General features: G+C 36.8%; 1 protein-coding gene across 8 annotated transcripts in view; it reads left to right on the forward strand.

The window, feature by feature from the left end:
• The first annotated feature begins 57 nt into the window (after positions 1-57).
• The window catches only part of TAFA2 (TAFA chemokine like family member 2), a 575512-nt gene continuing 558540 nt past the window's right edge, over positions 58-17029 (forward strand). For 2 of the 8 annotated variants that reach the window (XM_063620062.1, XM_063620058.1), the window contains exons 1-3: positions 58-310; positions 402-511; positions 1411-1558. Coding sequence is in view for 7 of the 8 variants with exons in the window: in XM_063620058.1 (XP_063476128.1) it covers positions 1527-1558 (32 nt within the window). In the remaining variant the exon portion in view is untranslated. Of the gene's footprint in view, positions 316-344; positions 839-1410; positions 1559-17029 lie in introns of those variants that run through there. The other 6 variants (XM_055248653.2, XM_063620055.1, XM_063620054.1 and 3 more) reach the window with 6 other exon arrangements.

Raw genomic sequence — 17029 nt, forward strand, 5'->3', positions numbered from 1 at the left:
CGGCCGGTCGAAACCAAAAGACACAGGGAGCGGGGGTGCTCCTCGGGACAAGAGGAGGCCCCGGGGGCGGACTGAGTGCGCGGCCATGGTCTGCTGCCCCCCATCGGTCCCCGCCCGTCCAGCATCTTGCCTTGGCCTCTTCTGGCCCGGGACTGCCGGGTTTTAGCTCTCCTCGCCGCCGAGGGTTCTGGCTCTCTCTCGCTAGAGGGATGCCACCGCCCTGTCCTCCCATCCTCGGCGTTGCCTTCCCCTCCCTCTTTCCCACTGACGCCTTGAAAACCCTTATTTGCGCATTCACTCACGCTTGAGGGTGAGGTAGGGTGGGGCGGGGGGGCGTGGGGAAGGCTAAGATATGGCAGAAAATGTAGCAGCTCAGTGACTGGGCTTTTCGTTACGAGTAGGATAACCCAAGCTCAGTGAATATGGGCACACACAAAAAACATTCCGAAACCGAACGCTTGGTCTGCATGCCCTTCCTGGGTTCCTTCCAGCGCTCTTACTCCCGTTATAGGTGAGGACCCTTTATAGGCTCTTTGTGACGCCTCCCCAGGCACACCCAGACGACTAAGCTGCAGTGAAAAACATGTCCCAGTTCATTGGTGAAGAGGGAGTAGAATATGGACAGTATTGAATAATGCCAGATACTAAAGGAAGAAAACGTGCGAGAAATCCTCTTGTTTATACAAGAGTAACATTTTCTTAGCCCCATCTTCGTATGGTGCCGGACACCTGAAATGAAACTAGATATGTCTTTAATTTGAAGTCAACGATTATGTTACAAAATAGAAAATCGAGTCGCTTAAAAATCAAATGCCAAGGTCACACAGCAGGTGGAGAGGTGAGTGGAGAGGCTGGTTCAAGAGCCCACATTCTATACAGTATAGCACACTCACTGCCTCTCCTTATGAAAGCCTGAACTAAAATGTAAACTCCTTAAGAGCTGGAACTGGGTTCATCTTTTGTTTTAACCTCGGTACACTTGGTGGTTAGCACAGTACTGATGGACATGTAAAAATCACCTAAAGATTTGTTTAATAAATGAACTGTGGCAAAATTACTGAAGTATTCCCAAGCATGATGTCCAGGGGTTTGATTTCAACATACCATATTGATGTGAAAAGTCCAAAAGATGGGCCTGAATCCCTGCATCATTTCTCGTTTGCCTATTTTAAACCCTAACTCAGTTGGTGAGAATGCAGTAAAGGTAGGTGTAGTTATGCTAGTAGGAAGTGCTGAATCCTTCCAAGTGAAAGTAGTGTATATTGGCATTATGATTTGTGTATATCAGTATTATGATTATGATTGCTTATTTCTGCATAATAACACCATTTTGCATTATCATGCCAACCTTGAATTGAGAGTTTTAAAACAACTTTCAGTGACTGCCATTTCTGGCTTTTCTTCTGACAGGTTAAAAGATTAAGAGTTTCTCTAACCACGGCTACCCTCTAAAAGTCACATTTTCCCCCTTTTTCCAGTCACTCTCTGAAAGAGAACAAAGTAATTTTCTGAAGGGAAGCTGCAGAATGTGGAAAACACATATTGGAGCTACATGGACGTAAGTTCAATCCTCACTTCAACCTTTAGCTGCAAAGTTCTTACCCTTTAATTGAATCATAAAATTGAGTATAATAATACCTACCTTAAGGGATTTTTACGAAGATTAAATGAAACAATTTGTGTTTATTGCCTGGGACGTAATAGCCATTCAATAAACACTAGTATTGTTTATTGATGACAGGGTGAATTGTACAGTATGTGAATTATACCTCAATAAAGCTATTGAAAAAAAGTGTTAGGGGCTTTGAAGGCAAAACTGTGCTCTCCTTCATTGTATAAACATAACCAAGTAGCAATAAATCATTCATACCCTAATGTCCAGTTTCCCTTAAAAGAAAATGCATTTTTGAAGCGTTGACACAACCATACAATGAAGTAAAATAATATTTTCTTCACTTGCACCGTGCTCAAGGCAGCAAGTTAACTGGATATAGATGTGTAAATTCAATGCCAATTTGAATTATACATCAGATTTATGGAGCCGTTTTGTAGACCTAAGTAACTGCCATCAGAGTGAGGAAAGAGATAAAATTATAGTATTTTATTTAGCAAGCACTTACAGAGTGCCTAGCATGGTTCTAAACACTTTAAAATACTAATTTAATTCTCACAGCAATCATATGATTTTGGTACTATTATTATTTCAAGTCTATATATAAGGAATTGAGGCGAGTTAAGTGGCAGAACCTAAATTGAAACCAGGCAGTCTGGCTGCAGAATCTGGGAAGTTTGGGTAAACTTCTATTTTTCTATTGACCTTTATTATTTTGTTTATAGCAATCAATGTTTTAGTGATATCAGTTGATCAGTTTGTGGAAATTCTGCTTATTTTACTGGTGCTTCTCTCAATTATGAAGAGAAATAAGATACTGTTCATAAATTGGTTAAAGTCCACATCCCTACTGAATAAGTAGATAAATGGATGAGAAAAGCTACTTCACCTTAATCACCAATAATTGAATATAAATCAGGGATTGTATCTGCTTATTTAGAATGAATGTCTTCACTGATGCATTCCTTAGTCAACTTTTGATGAATGTACAGTTTGCTTGGTGATTGTTATTTCCTTCTCAGACTCTCTGTATCTTTCTTGTCAATTTAAAACATAACCTAGAGAGTTGAGTATGCTGAGTACTTAGGCTAGATATGAACAACCTGGACCTCATAAAGTCACAGTTGGTTGTGAAATTAGAGATTCTCTAGGAAGGATTCCTTTACCCTCTAGTAATTCCAAACCTCTCTGCTTACTGATATTTAAACAATTCCTTTAAGAGAGGTTCTTTTACTCAATAATTAAGAGATGGGACTTCAAATGTAAATACTCCAGGAGAGAGTCAGGCTTAAAACAAAATTGTCAAAGAGAGCCAGTTTTCAGCCTGGGGTGAACCAGAGAAAAAAAGCACTGCATTTTGTAATACAGTTTAATGGAGGAAAGTACAAAGGAGAATTCCAAGATGAGTTTTGCCTATTTTGTAATTTTGTGTGGGACTGGCTACATGAGCCTAAGGGAAAAATCTGCCTAAAATTTGAGTGAACTTAGCAAATCACACACACACACGCACACACACACACACACATATATAGTGTATATATACATATACACACATATATACATATATATATATATATATATATACACATCCACATATGCACACATACACACACACAGAATCAGCACATCCCATAAAAGAACAATGTTTGATGACTGGCTGTCTTTCTCAACTCTTCCTGTCTTTGATATTCAGGAACCACTGTCTCAGTTTTTCCTTCTCCTTGTCCTTCCTCTACAGTTATTCCCGCCCACGACCCTACCACCCACTCATTCTTACTCACCTCTCTAAACCTTTCATTCTTTTATCTTATGTAATTGTATAATTCTCGTCTCTCTTTACCAGCTCTCAGAGCAGCTAAAAGGCAGTGGAAAGGCGGGGGAGTAGTGCAAACACCAAAATAGCATGTAGTAAAGTGCTTAATCTGTTAATGATATTTTGAAACTTGGGATATGAATAAAAGTTGTAAGTGCCACAAGGCACTTTTGAAAGCTAAAAAAATTACAGAGGGTCCTTTTTTCAGACAAATGTTAGGTTCTGATAAAGAGAATGAAAATATAGTAAGATGAAAACACTGCCTTTTACAAAGAGCCACTGTACTTGGATTTTGACTCTGGCTCAGTGCCACTTGCTAGCTGATAACCTTGGCTAAGTTATTTATTTTCTGTGACCATTCGTTTTCTTATTATAAAATAAAGTGATTAGATTTCGGAGGCTGAAACTCAAATACTTGCAGGGGTTAGATACAGCTAACGTAAATGGGTGAAGGTAATCTGTTGAGGATAATAAGGAGTTGTGGGACTGTTGAGCTGTCTATCCCAATTAAAGGTCTAAATTTAAAAAATTAGAGCAAACAATATTATATTTTCTGTCCTATAGGATCTAAAAAGTTTAATTTTAGCATGGGCATAAAGTCTACAAATTAATTAATCTAGGTTCCTACTTTACATCCTTTTTTTTTTTTTTTTTTTGGAGATGGAGTCTCACTCTGTTGCCCAGGCTGGAGTGCAATGGCGCAATCTCGGCTCACTGCAACCTCTGCCTCCCAGGTTCAAGCGATTCTCCTGCCTCAGCTTCTTGAGTAGCTGGGATTACAGGCAGCTGTCAACACGCCTGGCTAAATTTTGTATTTTTAGTAGAGACAGGGTTTCACCATGCTGGCCAGGCTGGTCTCAAACTCCCAACCTCTGGCGATCTGCCCGCCTCGGCCTCCCAAAGTGCTGGGATTAAAGGTATGAGCCACTGCGCCTGGCCTATCGTCTTTTTAAGAAGTACATAAAGTGTGCTAGAAGCTAGAAAGCTGACTATACCATGAAATTTGATATCAGTCTGCCCTATAGTGGACTCTCACTACATGCTGATAGAACTAAATTGATTTGTTTTTATTTATTTGAGACAGAGTCTCACTCTCCAGTTGCCCAGACTGGAGTGCAGTGGTACGATCTCCGCTCACTGCAACTTTGCCTCCCAAGTTCAAGAGATTCTCGTGCCTCAGCCTCCTGAGTAGCTGGGATTACATGCATGTGCCACCATGCCTGGCTAATTTTTGTATTTTTAGTAGAGATGGGGTTTCACCATGTTGGCCAGGCTGGTCTCGATCTCCTGACCTCAAGTGATCCACCTGCCTCAGCCTCCCAAAGTGCTGCGATTACAGGCATGAGCCACTGCGCCTGGCCAGAACTAAATTGATTTGAATCGATAAGCAAATCAAGTATCTAACAGGTCTGGAATTATAATAAAAAATCCTTAATAGGCATAGTATATTCTGCGGGTCCTGAATATTTAAAAATTAAATGTATGTGTATGGTAGGAAACTTTCAAGAAAGTGTTAATTTATCCCATCCAACTAAGAGTGATATAGATGAAATCAAGGTTCATAGTAGGAAAAATCTACCTACTTTATATTTTCTTTACTTGTTATTTACATTTATTGACAGATTTCAAGGTTGATAAAGAACCTCTACATGAAAATATTGAAATGTTTAAGCAGCCTCTGAAGTCTTTCTTAAGCCTCATAATAATGAATGGACTTTAGAAAGCTAAAAATCATTTCAAATATGCTGATCATTTTTTAATTTTTTTACACATTTAAAAAATATGCTGATCTTTTGTTTTAAATGTCAAATTTAATTAAAATACGTTAATGTTATATACTTGATCCATTTTACTTTAAATCTGTTTCATTCAAAAGTTTAAAAATAATTATTTTATGCTCATGGATCTTGGAAATCTATACTACCAAAGTGAAGTAGAGAGTTGTTCAATGGTCCAGTGATTCTGCAGCTATATAGATTCCAGAGAGATTAACTTTGTTTTTTCCCAAGAGAAGCTGAATTATTCAGACTTTCTGTTTGGACAATCCTTCACTTCATTTGGGCTGAGATAGCAAAAGGATTTAAATTGCTCACAAAGAGTCTTAGAACAATATAATAGCATGTCTTCAAGAATGTATCTATGTTTCAGGACTGATGGAAACATTAATTAGGTATTCTTTATAATGTGCTCCAGGTTTTGCTAAGCAACAGGACACTATAGACCACACAGTAGATTTAGGTCAAATTAGAAGATACCAACAATGAAGTAAAAAACGAGTCTAGTGATTTCATAAAAATATTTACCATTGATTTTTGTTTCCAGCCAGTATGCTTCTATCTAGGTCGTCTTGAACTATGTGAATTCAAGAATTATTAGTGGCCCAACGCTTCTGTGTAATACATTGGACATGATTTCTACAGCATGAGAAATTCATGAAATGTGCTGGATATAATAGTATACCTCTACAAATAATTTAATTTACTCATGGGAATTTATTAAGGATATAGTGGAAATAGTATGCATTTTAGAGTCAAAAAGACCTATATTTGTATGCCCTACTCTGATACTAGTTCTGTGATACTGGAAACATTAGTTTTCTCATCTGTAAAATAGGGATACTAGACTTCTTTTATAGGATTCATTTAAAGGTGAATAAAATAATGAACGTGAAACTTATATTAGAGCTTAACATATAGTGGCAATGATTTATAAAATATTTGCCTCCCTTAGACCAGAGCAGCTACTAAATCTGATTTTAGTAATAAGATAAACAAATTAATAAGATCACAAAGTTGTTATGCAATAACATAAACAGCTGTGTTAAAATTAGTAGTGACCCATATTAAAGAAACACAATTACAAAGAGGTTAAGAAGGATAATATTTAAAGTCTAGCTTTACTCAGTCTTTTGTGTGAAGGTATTCTTAGGGATAAAGCAGTGTACTTGGAAGCTGATTTGGAAGCTATTGGAAGAATATGGTGCAAAAAATATTTTTAAATACTTATGAATGTTCTGTAACCACAAACATAGATACATAACAGATCAAAGACATATTTTAGACTGCCATGTGGACTTAAATCATGGAAGGCAGAAGAGTGGCTCCCCAAAGAGGACTATGTCATAATACCAGAACCTGTGAATATATTACTTTAAATGGCAAAAGGGACTTTACAGATGTGATTAAGATTAGGGACCTTGAAATGGGGGGATTTTCCTGAATAATTCAGTTGGGTCCAATCTAATCATATGAATCCTTAAAAGTAGGAGACACTTTCCTGATTATGGCCAGAGAGTGATGTGACTATGGAAGAATGGCTTTGAAGATGGAATAAAGGGGCCATGAGCCAAGGAATGTGGCAGGCTTCTCGAATTTAGAAGGAATAAGGAAATGAATTATCTGTTAAAGCCTCCAGAAAGGATCAGAGCCTTGCTAAAACCTTGATTTTTAGCACAGTAAAATTTGTGTCAGACTTCTACAGAAATGTAAGACACAATACTTCTGTTGCCTCAGTCACTAAGTTTATGGTAATTTGTTATAGCAGTGATAAGTGGTAGAACAGCCTACTTTAAGGAAGAAGAAATGTTAGAAAATTTAGGACTAGAAAGTCTGATGAGAAAGTATGTGGATGGACCTATGGGACTGGGCACAAAGTGTAAAGATTTTGCATTACAGGTGAACACCATCCATAAAGCATATATCACAAAAGAGGTACTGAATAAACAGAAGGACTCCAATGGTTGGCATCAACAAGCTTCTATCCTCAAAGCTGGAACAATGGGCACAAGAAGGGAAGTCATCATGACTGTGGATGGCCCCACAGCATGGGCACCCACTTACTAATAGTGATTTGGCTATTGCTGCTGCCAAATGTCCAACCTGTCAGGAACAGAGACCAATATTGAGCCCTTGATATAGAATCATCCACGGAGGAGAATCAAATGACAAATTAATTACATGGATCCTTTCTATTATGTAAGGGGCAATGAATGATTCATCTTGATTAGAATTGACACATATTTCAGGTATGGATTTTCCTTTCCTGCCAATAGTGCTTCAGCTGCTTCCACCATACTTATGGAGTGTTTGGTCTCATGACACAGGATCTTCCATAATATCACATCAAACAAAGGGATTCATTTTATTGCAAAAGAGATGTGGTAGTGAGCACATGACCATGCGATTCACTGATTCTTTCACATATCACCTCACCCAGAACTGTAAACAATTGCTGGCCGGATAGAGCAACGGAATGGCCTGACGAAGAATCAGCTTAAGCACCACCTTAGAGACAATAATACCCTATGCAGTATACCCTCTGAATCAATGGCCAGCATATGTTACTGTGTTCCCAACAAATAGAATTTATAGATATGGGAATCAAATGTAGAAGTGGAGGTGGTCCTGTTTACCATCATTGTCAGTGACCCAATTGGGGATTTTGTGTTACTCATCTCCGTAGCTCTGAGATTTGTAGGTTTAGGGGTATTTGTTCCCAAAAGGTGAACATTTCCACCAGGAGACACAGCAAGAGGCCCATTGAACTTTAAACTATGGCTGTTACTGGGGCACTTCTGCCTTCTAGTGCCAAAGGATCAGGCAATGAGAGTGGTCACCATCCTGGCAGGTTTATCATTCTAAATACTGGGAGGAGGTCAGGCTGCTGTTACACAGTGATGGCAAAAAGGAATGTATTTGGCATCTCTTGGTATGCTCTTGCACAACTTTGACAGTAAATTGACTAGTAAAGTATTGATGACCTGAGAAAGGTATGGTGACTCTCAAGGATGAGTGACTGGGTCATCCCACCAGGTAAGCCAACAAGACCAGCAGAGGAGCTAGTCAAGGTGAGGAAACTCTAGAATGGTAGATCAGGAAGCATATATTGAGTATCACTTTTGGTCTTTGCAATGGAATCTATATATCTCACTAACTTTCTTCCCAAGTTCTGGAGCTGCTTCAAAAACTTTTGCAAAAATATAGGTCTGAGTGGAACATGGGGTGAATTGAATTGGGTGATGTACTGTGCCATTAACATCATCCTTCATGACTAAAGAATTTATTCCTCTAGCTGCTGGGATTTCTACTGATCTCAGCTGTCAGTCTTCTTTGGGAATCACTCTCAATAGAAAAGAGGCACCCTGTGTAGTTCATGCTTTCTTCAGGGGGCAGCCAATATGTGATGACTAATTGATGTAGGGTTTTAAAGACTTGGCTTCATTTCCTCTATTGGGAACAACTCTGAGGAGCAATCTAGCTTCAGTGGGTTGGTTAAGTTCTTTTTATAAATTAATTACAGCCCACTTTCTTTTTCTGCTCAATCTTGCTTGCTTCCTTTCTTCCACGAGTGTTGATCCTGAGAGTACTTCTTTACAGGCTATTTTCCATCTCAGAGTCTGCTTTCAGGGCACTCGGGCCTGCACCACACCCTTGTTTTGGTCTTTACCCTGGCAGTGGCCAAAATTTACTTTTTCTTTGAGCTAGGGATATATTGAGAAACAGTTTCATTTTTAAGCATACAACTTTCAGTATTTCTAAACTCTCTATTTCCTCTCAATTCTGTTTGTAACCCAGGCAGTTCGTTTTGAGCTCACCACTTTCTTACGCTTTTTCAAAGGCACCTGGCAGCAGCCTGCTCTTCAATATTCTTCTTTGAAATCACCTCATCCAAATTCACAAGTTTACTAGATCTGCATGTTCTGTATTCCATATTATTGCAAGTGACAATTTTACCAAATGTTTTGCCACTACATAATACTGCTTGTTATTATTCCAGCCTCCTGTAACAATTATATGACAACCTGCTGCCCATTCCCAAAGCCAGTGCCACATATTTTAGGTTTTAGTTATGGCAGCACTGTACTTTATACATCAAATTCTGAATCAGCCCAATTTTTCTGCCTTTCAAAACACTCAAAGTCTAATGCCATACAACAATATACGCATATTTCCTACTCATGCATTTTCGGGTTAGCTGGAGATTGGCTGGTCTTGGCGAGACTCAGCTGGTCTCTGAGGATTAGGTCAGGTCCTGGTCTGTTCCACATATCTCTCATCCTGTTTAAACCAGAGGCTAGCTGAGTCATGTTTTCGTTGCAAAAAGAGATCAAGAGACAAGCCTAACTATGCAAGACCTCAATTAATATCAGGGAAGTACATTCCTCCTGTAGGAGAGGGGAAGGGAGTAATCATTTGCTGAAAATTTCTCTAATATACTACTTTGCCAGAAAGATAAAGTATGAAAATATGGAAGAACAATTAAGACACATAGAGAATGGCCAAAACCCAGCATATGTTTAATAGGAGTTCCAGAATAAAAAATAAACAGGCAATATTCAAAGACATAATACCTATTTTTTTCCAGAATGGAAAAAAACCTCTAGTTTTTAGATTCAGGAATTACAATGAATTTAATAAGAACAAAACTCACACACATACACACCCACACACATCTATATGTACAGAAATTATAATGAGTTTGAGAAGAACAATAAAAATAAAACAAGTCATACATATACATGCATAACTATAAATACCTTGACCCATTCTCATGAACATAAAAATATGAACTCAGAGAAAAATCTTAAATATAAAAAGAAAAGATAGTTCTTTATTTTAAAAATGCCATTTAGATAGAAGCATTGGATAGAAAACTTCTCATCAGTTATAGTATATGCCAGAAATATATGCCAGAATATTATCTTCAAAGTGCCAAGGGGAAAATTACTATTAACTTAAAATTCTGTATTCAGTTACAGTATTCAAGATGAAGGGAAATAAAGAGTTATTTTTAAAGAGACTGAATTTACAACATACTGATGCTTGCTAAAAGAAGTCCTTCTGCCTTCCACCATGAGTGCCTCTCACCAGATGCAGATGCCCCATCTTGAACTTTTACAGACATCAGAATCGTTAGACAAATAAACCCTTTTTCGTTATAAATTACCCAGACTCAGGTATTCCTTTAGAGTAACACTAAATGGACTAAGACATTACTTAATTTTAGGCCCCCCAAAAATGTGAAACCACCCATGCTAGACTGCCAGTACTGTAACCGAAACCTGCTGTGAGGCACAGGTGGAGAGGGCAAAAATTCTCCTCAGGGCTCTTTGTCTGAATCTCCTGTTTAGAGACAGAGATGGAAACTCTTGCTCTTGAAGAAAAAAGACAGTTTGAAAAAGAAGCCCACATAAAATGTAGACCTCACACTTTTGCACCCAGCGAAATATCTGGAGTTGGAAGAATGCAGTGGGTTTTTGCTGGTACTGAGCACTGAGTCTGAGAGGGAACAATGGGTATTTGGAAGGTTGCTCTGAATCTTGCTGACTACACCAGAAATTTTGACCTAAGGGAGGAATCTCAGGCAAAGAGGAAGAAACTGAGGCACATTTAGCATATGCAGTGATCACATGGTGAGAGAGGAAAGGTGAGAGAGCGTGGGGAGAGGTGCCAGGCTCTTTTTAATAATCAACTGTCATGGGAACTAACAGAGTAAGAACTTACTCATTACCACAAGGATGGCATCAAGCTATTCTTGAAGGACACAGATTAAGTAGAGAGTTAATTTAAGCCAAAGGTGAGGACTGCAGCCTGGAAATCATAGATTCAAGTTGCCTTCAATATATGCTCTGATTAACAGCAGTTACAAGTGGTCTTTTTTCCTTTTTTTTTTTTTAAGGAAAAAAAGAGAAGGGAGCAGTTCCTAAGTTGTTTACCAAGAATTTAAAAAATAATGATCTATCAATTGGCTGTACATTGTTCTTTCTATCACAAATTCCAGGAACATGAAGATACTGGGTGAGGGTCACATTGTGCAATGTGTGGTAACATTTTAGGTAATTTATCAGCTAGTCTGAAACTACAGGGAAGGAATGAAAAAAACAAAAATTTTTAAACAATTACCCTGGGACATGGGTGCGGGGGATGCTACTGAAGTATCATGCTCACTGCTCTCTGGGCCTAATTTTGCATCTCTCACATTCTTCAGACTGCTCTGAGCCATTTTCTCAAATGATGATTGCTAGATGCTGAGGGAAGGGAGCAATGGGTAGTTGTTGTTTAATGGGTACAGAGTGTCAGTTTTGCAAGATGAGTTTGGGAGACTGGGTGCACAACGATGGTAATGTACTTAACACTACTAAATCACACACTTAAAAATGTTTAAGTTAGTAAATTTTGTTAAGTTAGTAAATTTTGCCGCAATTAAAAATAAAAAAGAATTTGAAGGGAAATAATTTTAACAAATAAAATAAATGGAGTGGAAGGAGATACGGAGAGCTGGTAATCAACAGGCATTAAGTCCAGCAAGATGAATAAGCTCTAGAGATCTGCTTAATGACATGGTACCTATAGTCAACAATAATTTATTGTACAGTTAAAAATGTGTTAAGAGATCTCATGTTAAGTGTTCTTGCCACAATACAGTAAAATAATAAGTTTTACACATTTTTAAAAAGGTTATACACCTCATAAAAGTGATGGAGAAGGAGAAAGCCAAATGCTGCCCAGGCCATTGTGCACAGGGAGCTTACCTAAATGTGCCCACAGTGAAAAATTCTGTCCCTTAACAACATGCGTCATATGTATAGACAAGCTCCTTGGGTTTTCCTACTTTGCTGTGCTTACAACTCATGTGTCATGTTCAAAGACATTCTGCTCCTTAATACATGCGTAGTAAGGGAAATAAATCAATATGGAGTGGCTCAGACTAAGGGCCCACCCCTGCACTGGGACAATGGGGTGGACCCCACCTGGAATCCACACCTGGTGAAGTTGGGCAAAGCCTGTCCTCTTCAGCTCATGTGTGGTAACCTGGTATTCAATCTGTGAGGTGGAAGCCTGTTGAAAGGACCCCCTTTTTTCCGAGAGCTTTCTTTTAATAAATTCTGCTCTCCTCACCTTTCAATGTGTCCATGTACCTAATTTTTCCTGGTTGTGACACAAGAACCAGATTTTAGCTGAACTAAAGAGCAAAAAATCCTGCATCAAAAGGAGGGCTAAGACTCAAAAAAAGAAATAGTCTTTCTAATTTTTCATTGATTTTAATTCAGTGACTATTTCTCTGAACAATAAAGTTGCAACTTATTTGAATAAAAACACTCAAAGGGAATACTAAAACATACAATGAATGCATCATTTGCCTGATTATAGGTCTTTGGGAATCTGCAAGGTAACCTTTATTCCTGCAAGGTATAGATTTTAGCTTTTCTTTTAAAAATCTAATTGTTTATGGGTCTTCTATTTGGCCTGGTAAAAGGAAAAAATATATCACTGTGAAGTCACGTTCTACGTAAGGGTTATGTTCCAAAGCTATCTAGAAAATTGTTGTGTAGTCAAAGGTACTGTTGAAAATTCCTTACTTTGCCCTTAAAGTAAAAAAATGTGGTTTTGTACTTTGAGCATGACACATGAGTTGTAATGCACAGTAAAGCAGGAAAACTCAAGGAGCTTGTCTACAAGAAAGAACAAGGCAAATGCTGATGCCTGCACTTTCAGAATGTTTTGTCATCATAGTTTTTGAGAGAAGTTGAATGAGAGTAAGTGTAATTAGAGTGCTCTCACTGGCCTATAGGGTTTACTCAATTCTGTTTTGACATTACACCTCTATAACTTTAATACTACACAATAATAAATGATTTTGTTGTGAAAAAAATGGTGGCGAGGAAATTAGTTCCAACTTACATAAGATAGAGGTATCAATTAACTTTAGATCTTAAGACAAGCATGTTAAAAATGTAAGGGTCACTGATTAAAAAAAGAGTTAAAAACTTTCAAAAGAGTAGAAGGGGGAAATAATACAGTAAATTAAGCAATCCAATATAAGGTAGACAAGGAAACAATAACAGCAGCATGCAGGAAAAAGCAGCAATGGAAGGCATAGCATATAGAAAACATATCCTATATAAGATTGTAGAAATAAGGCCAAATATATTCACATTAAATGTAAATAGATTAACTTGACTTGTTAAAAATCAGAGGTTCTTATACCTAATTAAAAAAAAAACAGCCTTAAGCTGTTTATAAGAGGCACCTTAAAGACAGAAATGTTGAAAGTAAAAGGATAGAAAATAACATGCCAGGCAAATGGAATGCTAATGAAAGAAAGCTGATTTTGCTGGCATATAAAAATTTAGAGTTGTCTTTACATCTACTATCAATCAAATATCAATAATACAGACTTTGAGGGAAAAAAACTTTTTAGAAAAAAAGTCACTAATGGTAAAAAAACAGCTTATTAGGAAAATGTACCATTCTGAATCTTTGTTTCTAAATAAATGACCTCAAAACACATAAAGCAGAAAGACAAAGAATTACAAGTAGAAAGTGACAAACTGTCTTAAAAACTCATAAAGCAAAAATTAGTAAAGATACAGAAGATTAGGACAACATAATTAACAAGCTTGATCTAATGATAATATATTGATTCTTCAGCCCAATTAAAGAATATAGGTTATTTCAAACAATGATGAAATATTTACAAAAATTGAGTAGTACAATCATAAAGCAAATTTCAACAAATCTAAAACAATCCATGTGGTAAATACCACCTTGAAAACTAAACCAAATGGTTCATGGTAAAATAAATCATAGTTAGAGATTACATAGCATATAGAAAGGAATAACAATAAAAGTGGGCTGGGCGTGGTGGCTCACGCCTGTAATACCAGCACTTTGGGAGGCTGAGGCGGGCGGATCACGAGGTCGGGAGATCGAGACCATCCTAGCTAACACGGTGAAACCCCGTCTCTACTAAAAATACAAAAAACCAGCCGGGACTTGTGGCGGGCGCCTGTAGTCCCAGCTACTCAGGAGGCTAAGGCAGGAGAATGGCGTGATGGCGTGAACTCGGGAGGCGGAGCTTGCAGTGAGCCGAGATTGCACCACTGCACTCCAGCCTGGGTGACAGAGCGAGACTCCGTCTCAAAAAAAAAAAAAAAAAAAAAAAAGGGAATAACAATAAAAGTAATTTGGTGCTAAAACAATACCAAGAGTGATATTTAAGGTCTTAGATATATATATATAAGAAAAGAAGAAAACTAATGAGCTAAAATTTTATCTTAAGGTGTTGAAAAAAGTACAACAGAATAAGCTACAGAAATTAATAAACTAGAAAACAGAAACTAAAATAAGAATTAAAAAACCCCAAATCTGATCTTTTGAAAAGGCATATATATATATATTGCTTTATATATAAATATGTATATATGTAACTATATGTATTATAAATAAAATATATAAATAAATATATAAAATTACATTTTTATAAAAATATTTTAATGTATATTTTACAAAATGTACATTTTATATATTTATGTATAATATATTTATATGTATTACATAGAAAAATGTGTATATATATATTTCAACAAAACTGGTCAAGAAAACTAAGTCATACTAAACAATATTAATAATATAAAAATAGAGCATAATTGTGAGATAGGAGGAAAATTGTCTCTATTTATTGACAATATGTCAATGTCCATGTGAAAATTCAAGATAATCTGCAGACATGTAAAAGTACTTGGCAAGCTTGCTGAACATAAGATCGCACAAATATCAATTATCTATTAAGTAAAATATTGTGGTATTAGTAAGGGATGGACAAAGGGAAGAAATTGAGAGCTTGCAATCAGATAAATGCATATAGAGGAAATTGAAATATAACAGAGGTTCCATTACAAAGCAATGGAGAAATGTTGCACTAGTCATTATGTGGTGCTGAGACACTAGATATCCACAGGAAAAAATAAAATGTGATTTTGATTTCATATTAAACACAAATTACATTCCAGATGTAAAAACAACTTAAAATTTTTAGAAAAAAGTATATGTATACACTCTGAGTAGGGAAAGCTTTCTTTTATGAGATATAAAATATCAGCCTTAAAGTAAAAGAGTGACAAATTTGCCTATACTGAAATGAAAAACTTCTGTACAATGTAAGATATCATTAAAGATAAACCACAGAGTGGCAGAAGATATTTGAAGTGAGTATTACTGACAAAAAATGGAATCACTACAAATTATAAGAAAATAAACAAAGAGAAATAGGCAAAAGATAGATAAATTTACCAAAAAGGAGACCTGAATGACAGTAAACATACCAAAACTAGTAAATGTGAAAAGGCAAAATAAAAGTGCAATGAGATACCATTTCACCTCCATCAGTTTGGCAAATTTTTAAAAAGTTTGACATTATCTAGTGTTAATGAGGATGTGAAACAATAAGAATTTTAATGCTCTGCCGATAGGAGTATAAATAGAAGAAAACTACTTTGGGGGACAATTTGGTATTTAGTAAAGTTGTAGATGTTCCGACCTCATGCCTCAGCAATTTTACATCTTGGAATCTACTCTAGTGAAACTTCTTCAGGTATCCAGAAGGAAACATACCTAAGTATACCGATTAGAGCATTATTTATTCTGGCAAAATGGAAGTAAATCAAATAGTAAACCATTATGGATGGTTTAATAAACTGTTGCATATTTGGTCAATAAATTGTCACATCTTAAAAATTATTTCATAAAGAGTGCATGATAACATGGGAAAAGGCTTGATGCAGTGTTATTAAAATAGAAAAGATTAAAAAATACATGTGTGTATATATAGCTATAATATACATGTGGCATGATTTATATATCTATCTTTGTTCTTCCCTAAACCCCAAATAAAACATTATGCACAGAAAAAAAAAGACAAAAGAAACATCCCCAAATAACAGTGATTGAGTTCAGGTGATAGACTACGGATGATTTTTTTTTCTTTTTAGTTTTCTTTGTTTTTCTTAATTTTCTTAATGAGCATACAATACATTCCTGATAGAAAAAAAAAAAAAGAGGCCAGGTATGGTGGCTCATACTTGTAATCTCAACACTTTGGGAAGCCAAGGCAGGACGATTGCTTAAACCCAGTAGTTACAGACAAGCCTGGGCAACATAGTGAGACCCTGTTTCTACAAAAGACAAAACAAATTAGCCCTGTGTGGTGGCACATGACCCGGGAGCTAGAGTAATCCCAGTTACTTGAGAGGCTAAGGCAGGATTGCTTGAGCTGGACAGGTCAGGGCTGCAGTGAGCCCTTCAGTCTGGGTGATAGAGCAAGACCCTGTCTCAAAAAAGAATGTTAAGCAGCTTGGAAGAGGAATAAAAAGCAGATGTTGTAATGGTTCAGTGACATTTTCATGTCTTAACTTTGTTTGATGTTAACTGTAAATTCACTGGGCAGGGTCATTTTATAAAACGATTAGAATGCTGCCAATGTGCAGCGAATGTTAAATGATGGCTGTGGTGATTAGAGAATATTGCTACTGAGCCATCATCTCAGCTTTCTGGATTTACACCATATAGTTAGTTTTTGCTGGTTCAAGTGCCTGGCATTTTAGCACACAATGAAACAGAAAATCAATCCGTAAGTGGTAGCCTTTACAAATAATCATGAGTATATATTGTTGCTTTGTGTAATCAACTGCATAATGTTTTTAAAAAATTACCGCATTTACTTGATAAACTGAAATGGCTATAGGGCTTCATTCCAGCCTAGTAGATACATAACATGCATTTATAAATATGTAATTAGGCAGCTCTTAAAGCCAAATTTGTTAGGGC

The sequence above is a fragment of the Symphalangus syndactylus genome, chromosome 17, assembly GCF_028878055.3.
Source record: "Symphalangus syndactylus isolate Jambi chromosome 17, NHGRI_mSymSyn1-v2.1_pri, whole genome shotgun sequence".
NCBI lineage: Eukaryota > Metazoa > Chordata > Mammalia > Primates > Hylobatidae > Symphalangus > Symphalangus syndactylus.